Below are 22,019 nucleotides of genomic sequence, written 5' to 3'. Positions count from 1 at the left end.
TGTGAAGGCTTATCCCACTTCAGCCATCAGACGCACGCACACACACACACACACACACAGAATCAGGACATCCCCACCACCACGGCATCGGGACATCCCCGCCATCATTTCGTCCTCATTTCTGTCAGGAAGCAGGAGGCTACTCACTTGATTTGCTTGGCGTTTTTGTAGCGCACGAAGACAACGATGGGATAAATGTGAACGCAGTGGAGCCTTTCGATGGCGTGCGGCGCGATGTCGAGCAAACAGTGACAGCCCTGTGCAGAAAAAAGTAAAGACAAAGATTAAAACCTTTCCTGGTGCAAGAAGGAAGCCTGATTTGGCATTCACAGATATCTGGGAGTGAGGAGTTGAAGCAGCGATAGCTTATCTTGAGCGAATACAGATTGAAGGCGGCCACAAGTCACTTTATCCATCCGGATAAAAATCTGATGAGAAAGAAAAAAAACACCAGCTCATACCTTATCGGTGATTTCCTTTATGGAGGCGACAGTGGTCACATCAAAATGTCCACTCCTGCGCTTGTAGTCGATGAAAAGGCAGTCCTTCACACCCCGCTCGATGGCCTGCTGGGACGCCTTCATCACCTCTGCAGACATGACAGATGGAGAGGAAGAGGAATGAGAACAGGCCACAGAACAAATGCTGGATGTTCCTCAAACTCGCTTTGTCGAGAAAACTTAAAGGTGAATGTAGAAACACTTCTCACTGCTGAAGAAACTATACAGAAGGAAGGAGTTTTTTTTGTCGATTTGAAGTGTTTGCTTTCTTTTTCAGAGCATCAGTGTGGGCGTCTCTTAAAGCGAAGTGAATTAAACCTGAAATCTCTCCGTCTCCACTAACAAGCTATTTCCATGCTACCAAACATGTTGACGGAGTGAACTCACCCAGGACGCATCTGCAGAACTTCCCGGGAGACTCTTTAACCAGCATCTCTTTGACCGGGTCGGTGAGCGGCCCGAGAATGAGCACCGGCCGAGGGGAGGTGCACTCCACCTTCTGGACGCGCTGGTACGCCAAGCTCACGCAGTCTGACGACGAGAGAGAGCAGGATCATCACAAACCTCACCCCACGTTCACACCTGAAGGGAATCCGAGGGCGAAGGCTTTTCTCTCACCATCCAGGAAAGGGATGGAGTCTGTGCTGATGGTGTCCAGAGCCACCATCTCTTTGCTGTCTTTGGAGCTGCTGCGTTTGTGTTTCTGCTTCCTCCTGAAGAAAGATCTGCGGGCGGCTGCGGACAGAGTCTTGCTGGAGTCTTCCTTCATTTCTGTTATGCTGTGTCGCCGGTAAAACTCCTGATCCATCCTGGATCGCAGAAACAAAAAAAATCACAATTTTTATTTCACAGCTAAGCAAAGTCCTCTTTGAGAAATGTCTAGTTGCATGGTCTGGCTGGCAGAAGCTGCGCTGATAGTAATAAAAGCAATATTGTATAAATAAATCAAGAAAAAAAAAGCTCAGATTTTTCTAATGAGATTATGTAATATATAGAAAAACCCCATGTGCCATGAACATCAGTTCTGGTCCAACTTGGAAGGACCAAATAAATCCTTGCTGTGGAATTCACACAAAAATGAGCAACTTCTGCAATAATTTATATCTGACTAACAAGCAGAGAGTGATTTACACCCAAACGGAGCAAAACAAGCCAAGAACATCTGTTCAGCGAGTCTCCAGAGAGCCGCTGACAGGACACCGAGTTAGACGTGAGAACAGACTTTCCAAAGCAAATGCAGCAGAGGTGACTTCACATACGAATGCTGTCCAATAGCATCAAAATGCATGTGTGTGTGTGTGTTTGTGTGTTACTTAGTCCACCCACATGTACTTGCTGGGAATCTGCCCCCTCTGGATCTGCTGTGCGTTCTCGTCTAGCTGCCAGGCCATCCAGGTCCCGAAGCTGCCCTTTGGTAAAGACTCATCCACGTACAGGATGTCATCCTTCTTAAAACTGAGGTCCCCGTCCGCCTCCCCCACCCGGTCGTAAAGTGCTCTGGTGGGAGGGAGAGACAAAGATAGATGGGGAGTTATGAAGAGCGCGACACGGAGGAGCATGGAGTTGATAAACCGAGAGAGGAGGCGAGGTATCAGACGAGATAGGTGCGAAGAGAGCAAGATAAAGAATCTGCGAAATAGTCGGGAAGGCTCAGAGAGGAAAGAGGAAAATAAGTTCATCTGTCAGCAGTAAAGACCTCGGCTTGCCTCTTTTTGGAGTCTCGTAAGTCACTGCTGAGCCTATCTGTGACAGCCAGGCAAGCCGAGTGTATTTACTGCACATGACATCAGGAGCCCACTCGCCTATATGACAAGTGACTGCGGCAGCTGCGGCGGCGGCGGCTCGACCCCGACAGCCTCCCGACAATAAAACGTGACTATTTTAGAGCCGCGTTTTCCATTCGTATACAATGCATTTCAAACGGCCCGGAAAACACCGGCGGCTGAAATGGATGCGGCGCTGCAACAAGTGAGGGGAGAGAGAGAGATCACTTAACCTAAATCTGCGGTGCGATTAGCATCGCGGCAGATCTGGGACGTAATTGGTGGGATGAGAAAGAGTCCACTCTGTAGTGATGCTTCTATATATAGCAGGATGGAAAGAAATTAAGCTGCTTGGGGAAAAATTAGTGCAGTCCTCTGACGGAGCTGTATCACATCTAATCGAGTGTGTACAAGTGTGGGAGTACACACACACACGGTGCCAATCAGAATTACTGGCCCTGCTTTGCAAGTAGATAACACAGGATATACGCAGAAAGTTCAAATGAATACCACAGAAACGTATTAAGATGTGTCAACAAGCCAGGTTTAGGGTGAAACCGTTCGGGTCCGGGTGGACGTACTCCAGTGGCAGTAAAACTGCTTTTGGCAAAGGTTACATTTTGACTTGTCAACTGAACCTTCTGGGCGTTTTTTTAAAGTTTAACGAGCCGTTCAGAAGACCAGCAGCTCTCTTTCTACCCATCACCACCATGGGTTTACTGCAGAAAGCTGCTTAAAATATAGTGCTGCAGTACTACGGGTGGGTGAAGGGACAAAAAGGCTAGGACAGTTCCTTCATTTCTTCATTGGTGCCAAATCTAACACAAAAAAAAGCTTTAGGCTGGTGTATCACAGTGTTGTTTCAGTTCTGGCAGCGCTGTCTTTGCACATACCGAATATAAAAACCGTCTCCTGGAACGTCTTTGATCACGCCGAAGTCGTCGGGACGATGCTGCACCTTCAGCGTGACCGTCTCTGCAGGCTTCAGCATCTCCACGTACACCTCCTCGGCCGTCTTGTTCTTCATATTCACCGAGTTGTACTGAAAGAACGGAAGAGACGAGAAGTTCAAAAGAACCGGAGAGCAATCGACCTTCGTCTAATGAAATGTGAGACTAACTCGGCGGGAAGGAGGGATATTTGTTGAGCGTTTAGGCTCGCCTGAGAAGTAATTCCCCTCTCCGGTGAAAGGTCTAGGAGTAAACAGCTACACTTCCTGCGAGCTTTCAGCTGTATTAAAGTGTCGCAGTATTGATTTGTGCCATGTATGGGGGAAGAACAACAAACAGGGCCGGGAGGCTGAAGGACAGACCGATGCTGAGCGGCCTGATGACGAAGCTGCAAAGCAATTCAGATCGCAGAGTCTTTGTGGCGGAGAGCGAGAACGGGAGCATGCCAGGAATTGTCTATTATGAGTTTGGATAAATTACCAAAGTGAAGTGAGACGAGAACACAGACGGAAGAGGAGATCAATGGGGGAGGGGGGAAAAGAAGAAATGCTTGCGTTTGAAATAACGGCTTCAAGAGTCAAGAGAGTTGCTGAAACATCTGAGTCCGCACCTCCAGGATGAGGTCCCCGGCCAGGAGCCCGTCGGGGCCTCGGGCAGGACTGTCCTCGTCCACGCTCTCTATGTAGACGCCCCGCAGGTTCCCGCCGCACAGAGTGACTCCCACCTCCACCCCGGGCCTGCGCACCGCCACCAGCCGGGGCTCCGCCGCCTTCCTGCTGCCCTCAGACGGCCTTCTGGAGAACAACAGCATCACGCGCTGGGACGACCCCGGCGGTCGGCACAGTCGCGCTCTTGACCTTGCGTGATGGTGATGACCTACCTGCTGAAGTTGTGCGGGCTGGTGGTGGGGGTGGTCTGCTTGGAGGACGGGGTCAGGGTCCCCTCGTCCTGCTCGCTGAGCGTATCGATGGCGGAGTGATTGTCAGGGGTGGCGGCTCCGCTGCCCTGGGGCGTCGACTGAGTGCTGACCGGCTCCAGACGAGAGCTGCAGACACAAGTAAGCCGGAATGTTCAGGAATCTTTAAATGCACAATAAAACAAAGAGGTCCTTTTAAAAAATAAATAAATAAATAAATAAATCATTGGTTCTTGATCAAAATAATGGTCTTGGTCCAAAATCAAGAGAAGAGCGAACTGAGAAAATCCAAACCGAGTTTAAGATCATCTTTTATGACTCACACTGGCTTGCATTTTAATAAGACTTTTTTTTAAATCATGACAAAAACCACAATTAAAAATGATGAGTGTCTTTCTGTCTTATGAGGGATATTTTTTTGAAAAGCTTTTGTGAACAACACAGTTTGTTCCACTCACTAATCATTGCCTCCTGCCTACCGTCTTGAACAAACACATGAATATAAACTACCCAGATTTATACACCAAAAGGCAAAATAAGACATATTTTAGAATAGAAGAAATGGCAGCATGCTGAAACCCACCTGCCCATAGCAGATACGAAAACAGGAGCATAATTAAGGATGCAGATAATTGTCTGCTGACTTGAAGAGGCTGAGACCCGTAATGGTTATTAATGACTTTCTACGTTGTGAAGACTCCCGCCCTCGACTGAACACATCCAAAACAAAAGATACGGTTACTGATTTTAAAAACAAGACAGGCACACGGTCACTTCAACTAAAAGTTAGAAAACAGAGCAACTGCAATCATATAAATACCTCGGGACCATAACTGATGAAAAACTCAACTTTGATGAAAATTGCAAGTCAGTCTGTTTTGAAAAAAAAAATAAATAAATAAAAGAAAGAAAGAAAAGGCCTTCAGAGTGTCTTCGCTGTCTTAGAAAACAGAGACTCTGCTTTCTTGTTCTTTGAGTCCGTTTTATCTCTTTGCTTGGTGACATGGTTCACTCAGATTTCTGTTGGAGAGAAAGACTCACTGGATCAAACTGAGACGGTCCAGTCGGCCGGTTGCTGCGTCACAGTCTCCTTCAGCCTCTCTGTACTCTAAACAGGTGCAGACGACGGCTTTATCAATTCTTAATGACTTCCATCCTCTACCAGGTGAATTACAGCTTCTTCCCTCCTCGCGGATGTTTTTAGTCTCAGGGTGTAGAAACAGCTTTGCTGCTGCTGCCGTCACTCAGTTGAATAAGAAGTAGTGACGTTGCACTTTATTTTTATTTTATTCCATTTATTTATCCTAGTCTTTAGGTCTATTTATCATGACTTTAAACTGCATGTTCTTATCCTGGTTTTTATGTCGGATATTGTTTTTATCTCCCTTAGGTGTTTTTATTGTGCTTTGATTTTTATCCGTCTTGATTTTATTTATTTTATCTTTTTACTCATCCTTGAATGGAGGAACACTGAGCATTTGCTTGTCTTTCATCACGCGATCAGGTACCCGACTGTCAGGTTCGATGTATGTTTTTGTAATGGCACGCCAAACCCAATCACCTCCAGCAAAGCAAATCTGCCCGCGACGTAACCTTGACCTTGTTTATTGAAGGCAATGCCATTTTGGAGAAGTCGGATGATACGAGACCAATCTGAGGCAGTACTTTGCTCATTTATCCAAGGATTAAACTTGACTGATTATTTGCGACGGTTTCCTTTGTACACGTTGAGAACGATCTACAGTTGCTGGCTCCGTCTTTCCTCAGAGAAATGCATAAGCTGCATAGGCTTCTGAAATATCTGCAAACGCTCCATTATGGAGGAAAACGTACCAAAACTGAAAGAACCTGTTAACAATAACAACAATTTCAACAATTTCTTCTCCATTCGGACAGAAACGCATAAACATATCATCTGGAGTCAAGAAGCATTCGCATTCAAAAACCTTTACAAATCAGCCGAGCGGGCCGCCTGCGACTCAGAGTCAAAAAAAATGCAAAGCGTGAAGACGGCAGCGCGGCTACCTGGAGCGAGAGTGGTTTCCCAGCTGGTACATGTGTGGGTTGTACTGGGCCATGATGGTGATGGTGTCACACTGCTGGCCGATGATGAGACGAGCCTGCTGCTCCGTAGCGTTCCGCAGGTTGATGCCATTAAACTGGGAAAGAAGGAGGAGGGTATTTAGAGGAAGAGCGTTTTTTTTTCCCCTATGGAGATGATGTTACTAAAAAAGAAAGATATAGGAATAAGCATGTTCAGTTTATTCACGTCATTTTAAGGTTTTAAGTCAAAGGTAGAGAAAATACCTATGAGAGCTGGTCGGGGATTAGCGTTTCTCTTTTTTTGTTTGAATAAAATTTAGAAAAAAATGTTAAACAAAAGGTAATTATAAGTTATTTTTTCTTGTGTTCTTCAATCATTGTATTTAATGACAGTGGGTTGACTCGTCTACCAGCCATTGTCGAATGTTTGATAATAGCTCAGGTCACTGATGTACATCACCACCATTTCTTCAAAACACAGTGCATAAAGTGTCTCTTGGTGACGTTTCTTAACTATTTCATCGGATCACCAAGTGGGCTACACCAGCTCCTTTGGTCCCATCACGGTTTAACAGGATAGGGTTAATCTAATCAGATAGAAGTGTTTACATGGGGCGGTTTTAATTGGATGAGCATGTAATCCAATTGCCTGTGGTCCATGTACATGTGGTTCGTATGAAGCGCCGCCAGTGACACTGACAAATTCTGTCAGTCTACCATCAAGTTGTCTCTTTTTGAAGTGAACAGCTGCCTCCAAAGTCAACTTGTCTTCATTTCACTTTGAAAAGCTGGAATGTGTGAAGGATAAAATGACAGTCATTGGTCTCATGAGGTAATGATAATGGCCTTATGCTCGTCATTTATAGTTTCATGCAACTTCATGTGGTTTTACAAAATCGTATAAAACTAACAAGGTGTAAGAGTTAGATGCTTTGCTTGTTACTTTCAGTGCTTTTGTATGCAGCACAATGCATAAAGCATCTTGAAGACGACTTTGTTGCAAAGTTTCCTTGCTTTCAGTTGTTTGTGTTGGATTTGCAGGGGAAAATGTTGGCAGTTAAACGTAACAAAATGTAACTTCAAAGAGCATGAAACATTTTGTTACAGAAAAGCAAATCAGGACTCTTAACAAAGGCGCTTTTGCAAACTTTGCAGGAAAATATTCGCTCTCTTCAAGAATGTTCTTCACAGCCTTTTTCTTTTAACTACTCCAACTGTGCATCATCCACAAGTACAGTCGACGCCCACTTGATGTGACTTTGCAACAGATTTTCAGCTTGCGCAGTCATTTTATATGCAGTGAAAACACCATTTCAGCGAATGCATTTCAGCAAGTATTAAAATACTGGGAACGGTGACAGCGCTAATGAGTACAGCCTTCCAGGGAGAGAAACCATGCAGAATAAATGTATGGTAGGCAGCAATGTGACTGAGCCTTTGAAGAAACCATATATTACTGGTGTCTGTATTAGTGTGTGCTCTTGTATTGCTTTGCTCCCACAAGTCTGAGCGGGTGTGCTCTTATTTATGCTGCTTGAAGCTATAACCTCCCCGACATGCAGTGGGTTGTTCATACCTCCAGTAATTGGTCTCCGTACTCCAGTCCGGCCTGGTGGGCGATGCTACCTCCAGTAACTTTGGAGACAAAGATTCCTCCGTTCTCCCCGCCGACGATGGAGATGCCCAAAGGCTCCGCACCTTTGTGCACGATGACATTGCGAGGTTCTTCCAAGTATGGTCTGGTGGGGAAGAGGAATTTGAATGAATGTACAGCACCAATAAAAACATACGAGAGAGAATGAACAAAGGTAAGTACAGAAGGAAAAGGTGGTTTTCACATCTGACCAATTTGTTCACAAATCTGGGGAGTTACTGCCAACAAGAGTTTTTGCTGTATGCGCATAAAGTCATGCATTCAGTCAATCGGGTTGAAATTACAATGGACAGCTAAAACTGTGTTGATAAACCGGGTTTAAATAACCCCCCAGGCCTGTAGCAGATCATATTTCCAGCAGGGGATACTGAGCAGGTTTAAAGAGAACGGAGACAGAGAGTGAACGAGCGAAAGCACAGACGGCTGAAATCCCTTCTCATGGAGGAGATTTGCATGAACTCTGTGCGTCTTCATAACAGGGTGGCTTTGGACATGGTTTACAGTTTCATGAAGGCAGATAAGAGGAAATGGATTAGCAGCCAGAGATCGGGGTAAACAGAATGCTGGTGCACAGACAGGACCATGACCCAGAAGCTGAAGCCTGAATAATATTACCATTGCATAACATACATACTGCGGACTGAGGAGTGACTTGGCCTACGGCCAAAATGCACACATGCATATTGTCCATGTTGTCATCATAGTCCATGTAATGTCCATGCTCCAGCAGGGAATCAAGTGGGTTTTCACACACACACATACACACACAAAGAAAAATGTGCAGGCACAGAAACAACACTGAACTTTTCCAGTTCAGCAGTGCGAAGCTAATCACGTTTTTTTTTTTCTTTTCAGTTTCTTAAAAGGCAAAAGTTGTACTGTTGCATGCACAAATCGTAGCAATCTTAAAAATTCCACTACTTTCATGGGGTGGGTGGAGAAACATCACAACACTTTCTTTTTTCTTTTTAGCTTTGTGTATTTTTTTATTTATTTTTTTTTGCATTCCATAAAGTGCATGTAGGCTGCACAAGGCTTTTCTGCCCCGAGGTGTTGTCTGCCAAACTGAACTACGACACGTGAACTGAGGGGAGAGAGGGTGGGGGCATTCCCTTGTTTGAAGCACTGCGAGAGAGAACAAACCTGAGGCTCCTGAGAGAGGAGAACCTCGGCCTTGCAGCCAGAGGAATCCTTAGAAAAGAGCGATTACGGTAAAGAGATCTGGAAGCGAAACGTTGCAAGAGAGGCGGCAGGAAGATAAAGGAAGAGAATGGAGGACAGATATCATACAGAGACAGTGCAAAAGGCAACTCCAGACAGAAACATCGGACGGACAAACCGATGAAGCATGTTTGTTTGTTCCGCATGGCAGGAAGTATTAAGACTTTTTTTTTTTTTTAATAGGATCTGAATTTCAATGAGGGATTTCACAGCTATGACCACGAGGGACTTGTTGCCTGGCAACACATCTGTAATCACCCAGGATGGTGATTTTTAAATTGCGGGGCAGGCCTCCCCCGGGGGGGCATCAGAGAGCTGTGGAAGGGGAAACACAATAAGACGAAAACTAAATTGGAAAAAAAATAAATAAATACAATCTACCGGTCAGCCATATTCAGGTATGCTTGAGGCAGAATACATAAATTATTAGAGGGTGGTAGGCATTTCCTCTGAAATGTTTGAAGGAAAAAGTAGGATTTCTGTGAAGGGCAGATCCATCAGGTTGGTTGAATGGGAATACATGTCTGTTTTGTACATTTTTAACAAAACGAAGACATGTAAAAGCACACCCACAAACATGACTGACATATAGAGGAAAGATAAAGCTGGAACCATCAAAAGGAAAGAAAATCTGTTGTACAGCAGGCGTCCTCTTCATTGGTTTTTTTTAACCCGAGTGGGCTTGTTAGGGACAGTCAAGGCCCACAGTGGTACAATGCTCAGATTTAATCTAACATATAGTGTTTGGAACAAGGAGACAACAGATGAAGCATGGTGTTAAATCACTGATGAGACTCTAATTGAAGAGGGACGAAAGATGTTCAGGGGACTGTTTGAAAACCCTTGGCTGAAAAAGACTATAGTTGAATTAAAGACCATTTTCACATTGTTCTATATCTCATTCATGCAAAATTGACACTGCTTGAAGAGCCATCTTTTGAGTCTGTTTCATTCCGGCACCTCTGTGATCACAGATATCAGTCACTAAATCCACCCAATGAGACGCTGTTTATGGTCACATTGTTGCATTTGCCAGTTTACATTTTAAAAAGTAGAAACGTGATCCAGCTCCTTGCATCCCCTTTCAAAAGCGTTCTGTAAACACTCCTTTCCATCGTACCTGTCTTTCCTGCGCTCCCCTATTGGCACGGGGCTGACTGAGATCCGAGGTAAGGTGGAGATGGAGCCCTGTGATTGGCTGCTGGCAAACGAGGACGTCTCCAGATTGAGTGGAGACTGAGGAGGTGTGATGAGACTGGGACTGCTGCACTCCGAGTGTGAGAGGGAGCCTGGATTTCAAGATAAGGCAGCACAGAGACACAAACTGCGGATCAAAAACCATGTTTCATACTTCGACTCAACTTTCCTTTTTAGTGATAGTGGAAATTATTGATATTTGTCTTTACAGTTTGAGCTCAAAGGGAAATTCAATCTCATTGCCATTCAATGTTCAGGCATCAAAACTGCATCTGAAGGGTGTTTCATACAAGAAACTCATTCTGTTCAAAACTGTCCCTACACTCATGTTAACGATTGTCGCTGCCTTGATGTATTTATGTCTCCCATCAGCCCTCTCTCCCCTTATCTGTACCTCCCTGCAGTTATTTCTGGCTGTGGAGCTGAAAGTGTGTTTGTGTTGTTTGTGGGTCTGCTGTTTGATGACAACTTGTTTGTTTCTGTGTGTCCTATATTTTCCTCTGTTACAAACAGACAGAAAGCTACCAGAGCATGGATCTGTCGGAGGTAAAGGGGATTTATTCCTTTGACCTGTCACCAATGCTTTCTCATGTGGATTTGTTGGGATTCCTTTTTATTTTTTTTTTCTGACATCCCAAGAGAAAGCTTTGCTATAAAATACTGTATGTAGAAAGTACGTTATTTTTAACCGGCGGGTACGGTACCTCTGTCTGATCCCAGCATGGAGCGCGGGTAGCGGGGTGTGGAGGGGATTTTGATCCTCTCGGTGCGGTACTGAACGTTATTGGAGGAACCTGGGGGAGGGAGGAGGCGCAGGAATGAATGCTGTAGCATAAACCTCAAAAAGGATGAGGGACGGCCTTTACGGGCACGCGTGTGTGTGTGTGTGTGTAGGTGATTGCGTGCGTGCGTGGTAGACTGACCGAGCCGTGCGCTGGACGGCAGTGAGTTTGTACCGTGTGATGCTCTGCTGCTACGTGATGACGAGGACTCAGAGAAATCGCCTGCGCGCTTCTGCTGGCTCAGGTCCAGGCTCAGACGACCCTGGTGTTGTGGGCTGCACAGGTTCAAAACATTAAAACACATGCATGCAACGGTTATCCAATTACTTGAACATATTTCTACAGTTCAGAGTTAATTAAATTGATGGACTGGGCTTAATCACAAGAGTACAATGTTAAGGCAAAACAAGAATGGAAAATTTAATCTAATTATGTGATTCTGCCTTTGGGAAAACAAGCTAATTTCAAATTATTAGTCATCCTAACTGGACCCATCAAAACACGCAGCCGCTGATTTCAGAAGCCTTGGCGTAGAGCGCAGCGTAGTTGGAAACCTGGGGTCAAGAAAAGCGAGCGTGGAAAGGAGGCAACCTGGTGTGGGTGTGCTGGTGACATATCTGAGACGCGACAGACGGGCAGTTGCTGGTATGAACGCGGTGGCTGCGCACGGTGTACACTGGATTCCTCATCACGGCCGTCACGGCGGGGCAGGGCGAGAGCCCCCGGTGGGCCGAGTCTGGCAACGACAACGCATAACCGTCAAGCCTGTGACTGCACCGAGAGTACATATCAAGCGGCGGCTTACGTAACGTCTGAGGAACTCACTGGGAGGTAGGCTGCCGTTGTAGACTGTGGGGAAGAAGCCGACGCTGTGCCTGTGCGAGCGGCTGGGCGAGGATCGCAGCATGTCCCTGGGCTCCGGTGAATGTTCATCATTAGAGTAGCTCTGTGATAAATGACAGAAACAAACGGTTGATGTGATTTCGCAACCCTGCTGGGAATATTCTTATGTCCGTGGAGAAATTGACAACACTCTGCTGGAGGTGCCATATGAGAGAAAATCACGACATGGACAATCCCACAAGTGTTACGAAACAAAACCCGGGAAACATTTAATCCGACCGCGGTCCCCCGTGGCTCTCTGAGCCTGAAGAGACAGAGGGAGCCGTGGCAGCGTGAGCCCCAGGCACTGACTCAGCTCCCAGGCTGGGTGGCTGTATCAGTGCTGAGGCATCAATCACCCCGACACGCTGGCGGAGCGGCAGCTCCCAGAGGCTGGGCTCTGACCGACTGGAAATTCTATTACAAAATGGCTTCGTGGGCCTACTGGGACGACTCGACATGTAGCCTTTCAATTTTACACCAACACATCAAGATCTCTTTACAAGAAAACTAATCATTCAGAACCAACCTGGACTGATGGGAGAACAAAGTGAAACACCACAACAGGAAGCCCATTTAGAGGAAAAGGTATCATCCACAAACTGTACAGTTGTGATGTACCAGTATTTCAAATCTCTGCTCTGAACGCAGTTGCGATGCCAACTGTGAGCGAAACGGGGAACTCTAACCAAGATTAAATGCTTTGTAAAGTGACTCCAGATACCTTTCTGTGAATACAGCAATAGTAATTATTTTCAGATGAACAAAAATAAAAATAAATTGTATCGTACTTCAGATCACAGTAGCTTTACTTTAAATAACATAGCACTGTTTATCTGAAATAAGAACGCTGCCGTATGAACCCTGGCCCTCACAGCGGAGCTGACCAAGCATGGATTTAGTTTGCTTCAGATTAATTAGATTAAATTTCAACTGGCAACAAAAACTGGAGAAACCCAAATGGACCAATAGCCAGCTGACATATCTGTCAGAAAATCTGAATAGCAACAAAAGTTTAGTTTATTTCGACAAAATCTAAACTATAATGTTTCAAATACACTTAAACTCTTAACTGTGATTATGGACTCACTTGGAAAGTGGGAAGAGTGATGGTCTGCGGGGTCATCCTGCGTCGGAGGGCGGGGGCAGATTTAGGGCGTGGCCTCTTGACCTCTGGCTCCTCCCCTCTGGTGCGGCCGATGTCCTCGTCGCACGACTTCCTCGAGGTGAGCACCTTGCCGTCCAGGAAGTAGTGGTTTCCGTTCCGGTCCCGCTCGCGCTCGCCCCTCTCTCGGCTCTCTCCCGTCGCCGTGGAGATGGCCGCCTCCCCCTTGCCGTCGGAGGTGATGGTGCAGTCGGAGGCGGAGCTGCTCTGATGTTTGTGTTTGAATTTGAAGGAGTCGCTGCGGGTGGGTGGGGTGGGAGGGGTGGGCGTGGGGGTGGAGGAGGAGGAGAGGGACTCCGTCTTTGAAGGCTGGGGGGAGTGTGAAGCTGCCGAAGCCACTGCCGCCATCTGATTGCTCGCCATGTACTCCAACTTGGACGACGGCGTTTCGGGGCGTTTGAAAGTGTCCGGGTCAAAGATGGATTTCCTCTGTTTGGGCGATTTGAAAATGGAGAGCTGGGTGGCTGCCGTGACCGGACTGCTGCTGTCTGGCGCCACAGACATCCCCCCCACCATCATCTTGGGCCAGGTGCCTCCGCTGTGCTTCTTCTCCAGAGCCGTCTCCACTGTCATGCAGTCCGAGGCAGAAACGGGGTCGAACGGTAAGGAGGAGGGTGCTTTTGTGTAAGGACAGCACTCTTGGAAAGCGCTGGGCCCGTAGCGGCCGGAACCCAAGTCCGAACCGGGCCTGAGGCTCATGGCGTGAAGGGAGCCTGTGGAGAACGGCTTGCCGATGTCGCTGTACACCTCGTCGGACTCGCCCCGGACCTTCCTCCTCTCCCCGGGGATGCTGCCGGAGCTCGCGCTGGCGGCGTCGGGACAGAAGATGTCCGTCTGCGTGGAGCTGTTGTGTTTGAGGTTGCGGCTGTTCCGGGAGTGGATCTCCGACAGGTGGGCGCGCCCGTTGGTCTTCTCCGACGACTCGCGGAGGCTTTCGAAAATGTTCTGCCCCGACGTGCTGTGGGGGAAGAACTGCGGACGGGGGACAGATGAACAGAACTCTGTAAACACTCAGAAATGATTCAGCGTCACGACGCTATGTGGGGCGTTGGCCTACCTTCATGAGAGACAGGCTGAGAGAGTCCCTGCAGCTCCTCAGCAGAGTCTCACACTCCGTCACAGACTTGTTATCCAGAGCGATTCCATTAATCTGGGGCGCAAAAAAAGAGTTCGTAAACAAGAGCAGGTCCTTAAACACAGTTTTTTGGCAGTATCTTGGGCGGCGGTGCCTTCATAAAAGAGTTGCACATCTACAAAGACAAACAGGTGACATGTCTCTTCAGCAGCAGAGCGCCGGGAGCCTGAGGTGTGCCTCACGTTGCTGCGGTGGAGAATCCACGAGAAATCTAGGTCAGCGTATTTGAGTCTCAATCTGCGTACATTTCCATCACAATAGGATGGAGTTGAGAACAATCGCTTTTCGAGCCGTCGGAGATATTAAAGGAGTATTGTGCGCAATATGGCTGAGATTTAACATAAAATTAAATCAGCAAAGACCTTTCCGTTCTTACCTGGAACTAGCCCGATACATTTATCAAGTACGAAAAACGGACAGCTGCTATCGGGATGAATAAGTTCAGGAACGAACATAAAGTTACAAGCTCTGCACATTTTAACAGCCAACTCAGCACTTTGAAGTCTTTTCTCTCTTTTCTTTTTGCAATTAAGCATTTAATATGCCAAATACAACCCGATACACTAATGTGACTAAAATGCAGAGGGGTAAGGTAAAATGTGATATGCATTTTACCTTACTCACTGCCGCTAATTGTGGCTGCAACAAAGCTATCATTTAGCGTATCGGTTCACAGTGGTTCTCAGAGGATGCCTGTCTGGTCTAGGATTGAAAAGACATGCAAAGGTTCAACTCCGGACTTAAGACATTAGAGGAGTTAACATTTCGGCTGCAGTTTTGACGAATTAGCATCACAGATGAGGGCACTTCTTCCTCTCCGTCGGAGGAAGATGGAGATCCATAGTTTCATTCCTGAGGGTTATCTTTTTTCCTCTCAGCACTTTGAGCTGCGAGCGCACTGCAGCTGTGTGTCCGCAGACAGCTCTCCCCGGCTCTCTAGAGCAGCAAATTATTTCGGGATTTAATCAAAGGAGCAGACTTTTCTCCTTGCGCTTCGAATTGTCAGTTAAATCCTGCCTTATCTGGGTTTGGAGTGTGGATAGTGCGGGGGATCAAGGTCTGGATTAGACAGCTGGGGGAACTTGTGTGAACCCGCTGTGTGGTGGATATGGAGGGAAAGGGGCAATTTAAAATGAAACAAAAACAAGAAAAGAACAGGATTTCAAAGAAGTTGTCAATAACTCACAGCAATCAGTCTGTCTCCTACTGTGAGAGCCCCCTCTCTGGCTGCTGGACTTCCCTGGACCACAGCGGTGACAAAGACGCCGCTTTCCAGCCCGATGCCACAGTCTGCTTTGCAAAGGAACAAAAAAAAAAATGGAGGGATAAATTAAAAAAAAAAAGTCTGAAATAAATAATGTACAGTGAAGACAAACTATATTATATGACTGAATCTCCTCAGGATTTGAGGGAATATTTTATGGAAAAATCCCAAACATGGCCCAAAACATGTGACCAACATTTCATGAGGACATTCAAGACTGATTTATTTATCCAAGAAAATGATATATTCTGGCACCTTTAATGTATGTCGCTATAGGGTATGGGTACATTTAAAAAAAAATGTAATGTATTCAAAGAATTATATGTGGACACCTAATTCCAGACTCTAGCTATACGTTTGACAGTATAACGTACCTTTGTGTCCCACCAGGTTGATGTGAACAGGAGTGACTAGTCTTCCTCCGAGACACTTCCTTCTTCGTACCACCATGTTGATCAACCCTCCCCCGTTGAGGACGGCCTTCACCACCTGCTTCCTGTCCTTATTGGTCAAGTCCATGTCGTTAATCTTCAGCAGCCAATCATTCACTCTGGAAACATGAAAAAAAAGAGCGATGAGTAACAGAAACATCTCACTCCAAGCAGCACGCTGTGTTTCTTGAGGCAGCTCCTACCTTAACCTTCCATCTGCGATACTTCCTTTGTCCACCCTTGTAACAAATATTCCACAATCTCCTGGTAAATACGGATCGTTTACCCCCTCAGCGATATCAAACCCAAGTGCCTTCAAATCCATGTCATCCTGGAAGTCAAATAGTATAAACGTCAAAGGCGCTACGAGAATAGCATCGTGGTTTGGCAGTCCCGAGAGCTCGTCTGGAGATTAGCACGTCAGTGATAAAAGTGGAGTCCTGCTCTTACCCTGTCTTTTTCAAACTCCACCACCTCCGTCTCCCACTCCAAGGAGTCTGTGTCTATGGCGGAGTCGTGAGAGCTGTGGGCCATGAGCTGACAGAAACGGGCCTCCTTCTCCAGCTGACTGTCCATCTTCTCCCTGAACAAACGAAGACATCAGACAGAGAGTCACCGGAGGAGCAATGGGCAGAGGCAATGGAAAAGAAGAATTATACAAAAAACAGTGCAAACACACACATATATATTGATTTTCTCCACACACATGCACCAAGGACAGATAAATACGATTACTGCTGAACAAAGAATAAGCCGAGATGAAGGATAAACTCACATTATTACACATGGACATTATAGGGTAGTTGGGATTTATTAAGAAGACCGAGATGATTGGTTAGAGTGTGGATTAATATCATTGGTTATTACTAATTTTGCCCAGTTCAAGTTCCCAAAGGGAGAAACATAACAGAGTTTCCAGGCTTGAAATCTAACTCCAGGCAGATCTTTGGCTTGGTAGATGGCTGTAATGTCCATTTCAGCCAGCAGAGGGAGCTTTTACACATAAGATTGACGGATTCATTTGCAGAGAGTTTGCAGAGAGATAGAAAATGTGTACGAGTCTTCAAAACACTCACACTTCCCGGGATTACACTTTAATCTGGGTGTATGGAAACGCTGCCAGGAAAACAAGTGAGCTGCGTTCGGCCTCCATAGACAGAATATCGCGGCTTATGCTCGGCCTCACACCGAGTACAACAGCTTACGGAGACAAAGACAGCGTAATGTGCAAAGTTGGCCGAGCGGAGGGAGCGCTCCTTTGTGTTTGGAATTGTCTGCAGATGATTCACATTAATCTATTTTGGCATTGTGGGTTTAAGGGGTAGTTGCAGTCAAGATGTGGAGGAAATGTGGGGGAAATGAAGGACAATCAAGCAGAATAATTTTATCTGGACTGCATTTGTTTTTGTTTTGTTTGTTTTTTTAATAATCAGCATGACAAAAACTCACTTTAGTTCTTTGAGCTCTCGTAAGGTATCATTCTTCTGTTTCCTCATGTCGTCCAAATTGCGCAGGGCGTCTGCCAGATCGCTGACTGCCCGGTCCCTTTCTCGCCGTAGGTTGTCACACAGAGTCCTGAGGGAGAGCAGCAAAAAAAAAAAAAAAAACATGTTACAAGGAAAAAGACAACGTGATCAAGAGAGGCAGAGCCGTTGACATTCAAAATGCAGACTGACCTTATGCTCTCCCGCTCCGCCACTATCTTGTCCCTCTCCTGGAAGGCCCAGTCCCGTCGGCACTTGGCCACCTCGGCCTCCTGCGTGGCCTCCTTCAGCTCCTGGGACATGGCCTCGTACTGCTTCCTCAGCACCTCGATCTCCTTGTTGGCTCGCTCCATGTCCAAGGTCGCAGAGTCTTGTTTCTGAACACATCAAGAAAACATGGGCAGAACGGAATGAGTGAAAACATATATTTTGTGACGTGTATGTGCAAGAAAACTGTCCTTATGCAAAACAATAAGAGTATACATGAGATCATTCAAACTGATCTTTGTTGTTTCGGTGCACACAGCCTGCAGGACTATTGAGACGTATTGGTAATGCAGTCAAATAAATAATGGCTTTTGCTTTATAACGTTTAAAGTGACATGTTTTACACACTTATTGTGCCACAGTTTTTAATAAACCTGGGGAAGAACAACAAAGGAGAAAAGCTATAGATTATTCAGAACAGGCAATTTTCATTCAAGTGAGCCCGTTACAGTGAAGCCAAGAGTTCAGGTCTCCTACACGTGCATGTAAAAGAGGAGGATTTTAACCCAAAGCCATAAAAGCACCATTTACAATACAATATGATGAGTCCTGTTTTATAGTATTTCTCCTATTGAAGACCTTCTGCCTTTTCAATATGCCCTCCTGATTTGATTGTGTGTCTGGATAAATCTCAAAGTGGATCACAATCAATCTCTAATAATCAATTGCTTAAACACCAACATGGCATGAACAGAAACAGTCTTTGTGCTTGGCGAACAAACTATCCAGCAACAAAAGACAAAACGGGCAAAAGAGGACACGATAGTAAATATAGCAGCATATGCTTCCAGGGCCTGTGTGAAGGAGCAGTGTGTAGTTACTTGTCTGGCCTGATAGTACTCTCGGAGCAGCTGATCCCTTTGAATGATGGCCTCGGTCCGCTCCTTGCGGGCCACGTCCCTCTCCTCGCGGACCGTCTCGATGTCCTTGCAGGCCTGGCTCAGCTCCTTCTGGGCCTCGGCTTTGTCCTTCACCTCGTGGCAGTACTTCTCCAGCAGCTCGTTCCTCTCACAGATGGCCCTGTCACGATCCACCAGCGACGAGTTCAACTCCTGTCCCGGAACAAAGGAGGGAGACGGGAATCAGGGCACATCAGCACCATGAGTCAATAATATCATGTGAAACAGTTACTGGAGGCCTGATGCAGGCTGATCCGGAGCCGGCAGCGAGTCCACTTCTTCTCCAGTTAACAGTGTTCACAAAATACTCCTCAAAGAGAAGGCGGTCGAGCTGAACTGTTTTTGTGCAGAGTATTGGGTGAAAACGCCCTTTGATCTGCTGACTGAGTGGACAATTGAACAAGTCGTGAACCGAATCACCAACAGGGCGACTGGCTGATAATATATTCACTCATAGAAACGGTTCAGCTCAGCGGTGTCCAAACTGATTTTCTCTGAAGGCCACAGACGCGAAAATAGAACAGAAGCGGAACTGCTCGCTAGAAATGAGGCAGATCACTGAAATCGTCTTAAACTTTCAGCACTCACTCACTTTCTTGCTTTTATTTACCTGAATTTACCACAGTTGCTTTTCAGCAGGTTCATTGTTAGTTTCCTTTATTGATAAGTTAACTACACAGACAAAGGTAAAATAGGCATCTTTAAATTAAAATGTAAAATATTCCACAATAAACCACACTTCATACCTGTCTGAGAGCTTCCAGTTCTTCGCTGGCCACCACCCTCTCCGATGAGGTGTTTTTCAGCCGGGCCTCCGCTGCCTCCAGCTCGGTCTGCAGCTTGTCCAGCTCCTTGATGACCTGGTCCCTCTCGCTCATGATCAGTCGGTACTCGTTGAACACGGAGTCCCGCTCCTCCTTGTACTTCTCGCAGTCCTTGGCCGACTTCAGCTGCAGGTTCTTGTAGCGCGTCACCTCCGACTGCAGCCGCTCCATCTCTCTCTGCAGCTCCTTGTTCTGAGCCGAGGACTTGTTCAGCTCCTGCTGCACTGAATCAAACCTGAAACGGCATCCAAGTGTCAGAACCTGCAGGGAGCTTGTGGTAGTTTGAGAACAACTCATATCAACTGGGACAAACGTTGGGATTTGTTCTTGCGGGTTCACGTGAAGAAGCTCTCACCTCCTCATGGAGGTGGAGTACTGCTGCTGGTAGTGCATGGCCGAGTCTCGCTGTTTGAGCAGAGCGTCCATCTGCTTCTGCAGCCTCCGGTTCTCCTCCTCGGCCTGCTCCAGGCGGCTCAGGTCCGTGTTATGGTTGGCCACCTTCTCGCTGTAGCGCTTGCTCAGGGCGTCGTACTCCTTCTTCACGCCCTCCAGCTTGTCCATGGCGGTGTCGTACAGTTTATTCAACACCTCTGAGGAACCCTTTTCTCTCATTACCTGGTAATAACAACAAAAAAAACAAAGGTGATGTTAGAAAGATGAGTTGTTTAAGCCATCAGTGAACCTCAGCTGACCCTGTCACTGCTGTAACCAAACTAAACAGCAGATGGCATCATTGTGCAGACAGAATGTTGTTTATATGGGTTCAAAAAATCCAGTGCAGGTTTTAACTGGTTTTCTGAGTTAATGTGCATTTTTAAAAGTGCAATCGGGCACTTGGGTAAAACCAATACGGCTGACCTACAAACTGGACTGCTTGATGTACAGAGTGTGTCCTTCGGACTGCATTATTCATTCACTGAGACTTTCATTTCTGCAAGACCTGCTGATAAAGTCCTCCTGACTCCCTGGAGAGCCGCTGTGACCCGAGGGCTGCGTTGACCTCAGCGATGCAGCGCTCACTGTATACGCACTGATCTTGTAGCAACACGGTTTGGGTCAGCGTGCCCTTTGCCCAAAGCCGAGTCTTTTTCTTCTGTGCTCGCCCTTTTCAGAAATGCTCTGTATGCATTTCCGCCTGCCTGTGCTCGTGGCCGCTGCAGCGGCCCCCATGGGTGCTGCGCGAGGGAGTACTTTGCAATGGTACAATAAGGGTCACAGCACCCTTGTACTGTTTTGAACAAAATATAGAAGGCAAGAAACAACGGGGAATACTGCTTGATGTTTCAGAATTATGACCTGAAGATACAGAGGTAAAACCTCAGCATTACAAAAACAATAAATGTGACATTTTAGCAAAGGAAAGAAAGGTAACTTGACTTTGTTTACACTAGCAATAGCATCTGTGCGCTGTCGGTAAGCAAATGAAACGGCATCACTGTACCTGCTGCTGCTGCAGCCGGAGGTCTGCCAGCTCCTGCTGGTCCTGACCGTGCAGTCGCTTCAGCTCCTCGCAGCTCTGCTTCAGGTGGTTGTGCTCGCGGACGAGCTGGGCGTTGTCCCTCCGGAGCGTTTCCATCTCCTCCTTCAGCTGCGCCTGGTCACCCAGGACGCGGCTGTGCAGCATGCTGGGAAAAAGGAAGAGGCGGACGGGGTGAGTAAACACGCACAGGAAGAGATGCTTTGGCTGTGCAAATACACATTACAGAACGCAAACTGATTAGCGTGAGGAAATTCTTCCCTAAAACTGTAGAAACACAAACCTGTCGGGCATAAACTTCAATTCTATGGTTATAAATTTAGGATTGAAAAGCCAACTGATTTTAAGCAATTTGTTTTAAAGTGTTTAAACAGCATTTTATCAGATGAGGCTCAGCCAAAAGTGTACAAAAGCAGTCTTTCGACTTATCAACTCATTAAAAAAAAAATAATCGGCTTAAGTCTCAAACAGCTAAGACGCCATCAGATATGCCTCAATAATCCAAAAAGTTTGCCTCAGCTTGCAAAAGTGTGAGGCTGATCGAGCGAATCACATAAATGTCTCCATTTTCCAGCCTTCAGAACCACGCAGGCTTTCTCCGTCGCGCTCGTCCCATTTAAATGTGAACGCACGCTGCAGCTCTGAGGGATCTTCTCTCAATTAGGTTAATTGCAACACCATGCCAGTATTTGTCACAACAGCAATAAAACAACGCAATAAAACGTAATTATTTGGATGCTGAACGGCAGCAGGTGGGCAAGTGACAGCGAGTTCATTATCTGAACTTGCAAAATAAAACCGAGTATCTGTTCAACACTGGCTTCAGAGAGAAACGCAAGCAACTTGTTGCGATGCACAGGCTGCACTGGAGTGACATTTGCTGGAAACAGCGTGAGAGACGACTGGCAAAAATAGAAGGAAAACAGGCCGAGTAACACTTTACAGGAGAAACACTCACTGGTAGAAGTCGGCCTCCTTCACAGCCTCCTCGCACCTCTTCAGTGTTTTGGTGTGCTGGTTCTGGAGAGACTGCAGATCTGCCATGGCTCGCATGCACTGGCTTTTCAGACGCTCGTAGTCATGACTGGGTTTGGAATTTGGCCTTAAGAAAAAAAAAAAAAGAAAAAAAAAAATTAAAAATTAGCAAGGGACCTCCATTTTACTC

The 22,019-nt window shown here is 46.4% G+C and overlaps 1 protein-coding gene across 4 annotated transcripts in view; it reads right to left on the bottom strand.

Annotated features, from left to right (window-relative positions):
• The window catches only part of dlg5a (discs, large homolog 5a (Drosophila)), a 37,865-nt gene that overhangs the window by 2,226 nt on the left and 13,620 nt on the right, over window positions 1–22,019 (bottom strand). The window contains exons 4-32 of one of the 4 annotated variants that reach the window (XM_030107426.1): window positions 21,813–21,956; window positions 20,819–21,002; window positions 19,733–19,992; window positions 19,300–19,612; window positions 18,476–18,706; window positions 17,580–17,764; window positions 17,353–17,478; window positions 16,354–16,486; window positions 16,107–16,234; window positions 15,847–16,022; window positions 15,395–15,498; window positions 14,131–14,223; window positions 12,999–14,045; window positions 11,852–11,972; window positions 11,618–11,762; window positions 11,168–11,301; window positions 10,949–11,038; window positions 10,168–10,336; window positions 8,970–9,047; window positions 7,749–7,911; window positions 6,155–6,288; window positions 4,094–4,258; window positions 3,824–4,007; window positions 3,157–3,305; window positions 1,827–1,997; window positions 1,119–1,309; window positions 888–1,031; window positions 462–589; window positions 148–257 (exon numbers count right to left, since the gene is read on the bottom strand). In XM_030107426.1, coding sequence (XP_029963286.1) covers window positions 148–257; window positions 462–589; window positions 888–1,031; window positions 1,119–1,309; window positions 1,827–1,997; window positions 3,157–3,305; window positions 3,824–4,007; window positions 4,094–4,258; window positions 6,155–6,288; window positions 7,749–7,911; window positions 8,970–9,047; window positions 10,168–10,336; window positions 10,949–11,038; window positions 11,168–11,301; window positions 11,618–11,762; window positions 11,852–11,972; window positions 12,999–14,045; window positions 14,131–14,223; window positions 15,395–15,498; window positions 15,847–16,022; window positions 16,107–16,234; window positions 16,354–16,486; window positions 17,353–17,478; window positions 17,580–17,764; window positions 18,476–18,706; window positions 19,300–19,612; window positions 19,733–19,992; window positions 20,819–21,002; window positions 21,813–21,956 — 5,400 coding nt within the window. The remainder of the gene's footprint in view (window positions 1–147; window positions 258–461; window positions 590–887; window positions 1,032–1,118; window positions 1,310–1,826; window positions 1,998–3,156; window positions 3,306–3,823; window positions 4,008–4,093; window positions 4,259–6,154; window positions 6,289–7,748; window positions 7,912–8,969; window positions 9,048–10,167; window positions 10,337–10,948; window positions 11,039–11,167; window positions 11,302–11,617; window positions 11,763–11,851; window positions 11,973–12,998; window positions 14,046–14,130; window positions 14,224–15,394; window positions 15,499–15,846; window positions 16,023–16,106; window positions 16,235–16,353; window positions 16,487–17,352; window positions 17,479–17,579; window positions 17,765–18,475; window positions 18,707–19,299; window positions 19,613–19,732; window positions 19,993–20,818; window positions 21,003–21,812; window positions 21,957–22,019) is intronic. The other 3 variants (XM_030107427.1, XM_030107428.1, XM_030107430.1) reach the window with 3 other exon arrangements.

This window comes from Salarias fasciatus, chromosome 13 (assembly GCF_902148845.1).
Source record: "Salarias fasciatus chromosome 13, fSalaFa1.1, whole genome shotgun sequence".
Taxonomy (NCBI): domain Eukaryota; kingdom Metazoa; phylum Chordata; class Actinopteri; order Blenniiformes; family Blenniidae; genus Salarias; species Salarias fasciatus.
The sequence above is the reverse complement of the archived record's forward strand: the minus strand, read 5'-3'. Positions and strand labels throughout refer to the sequence as shown.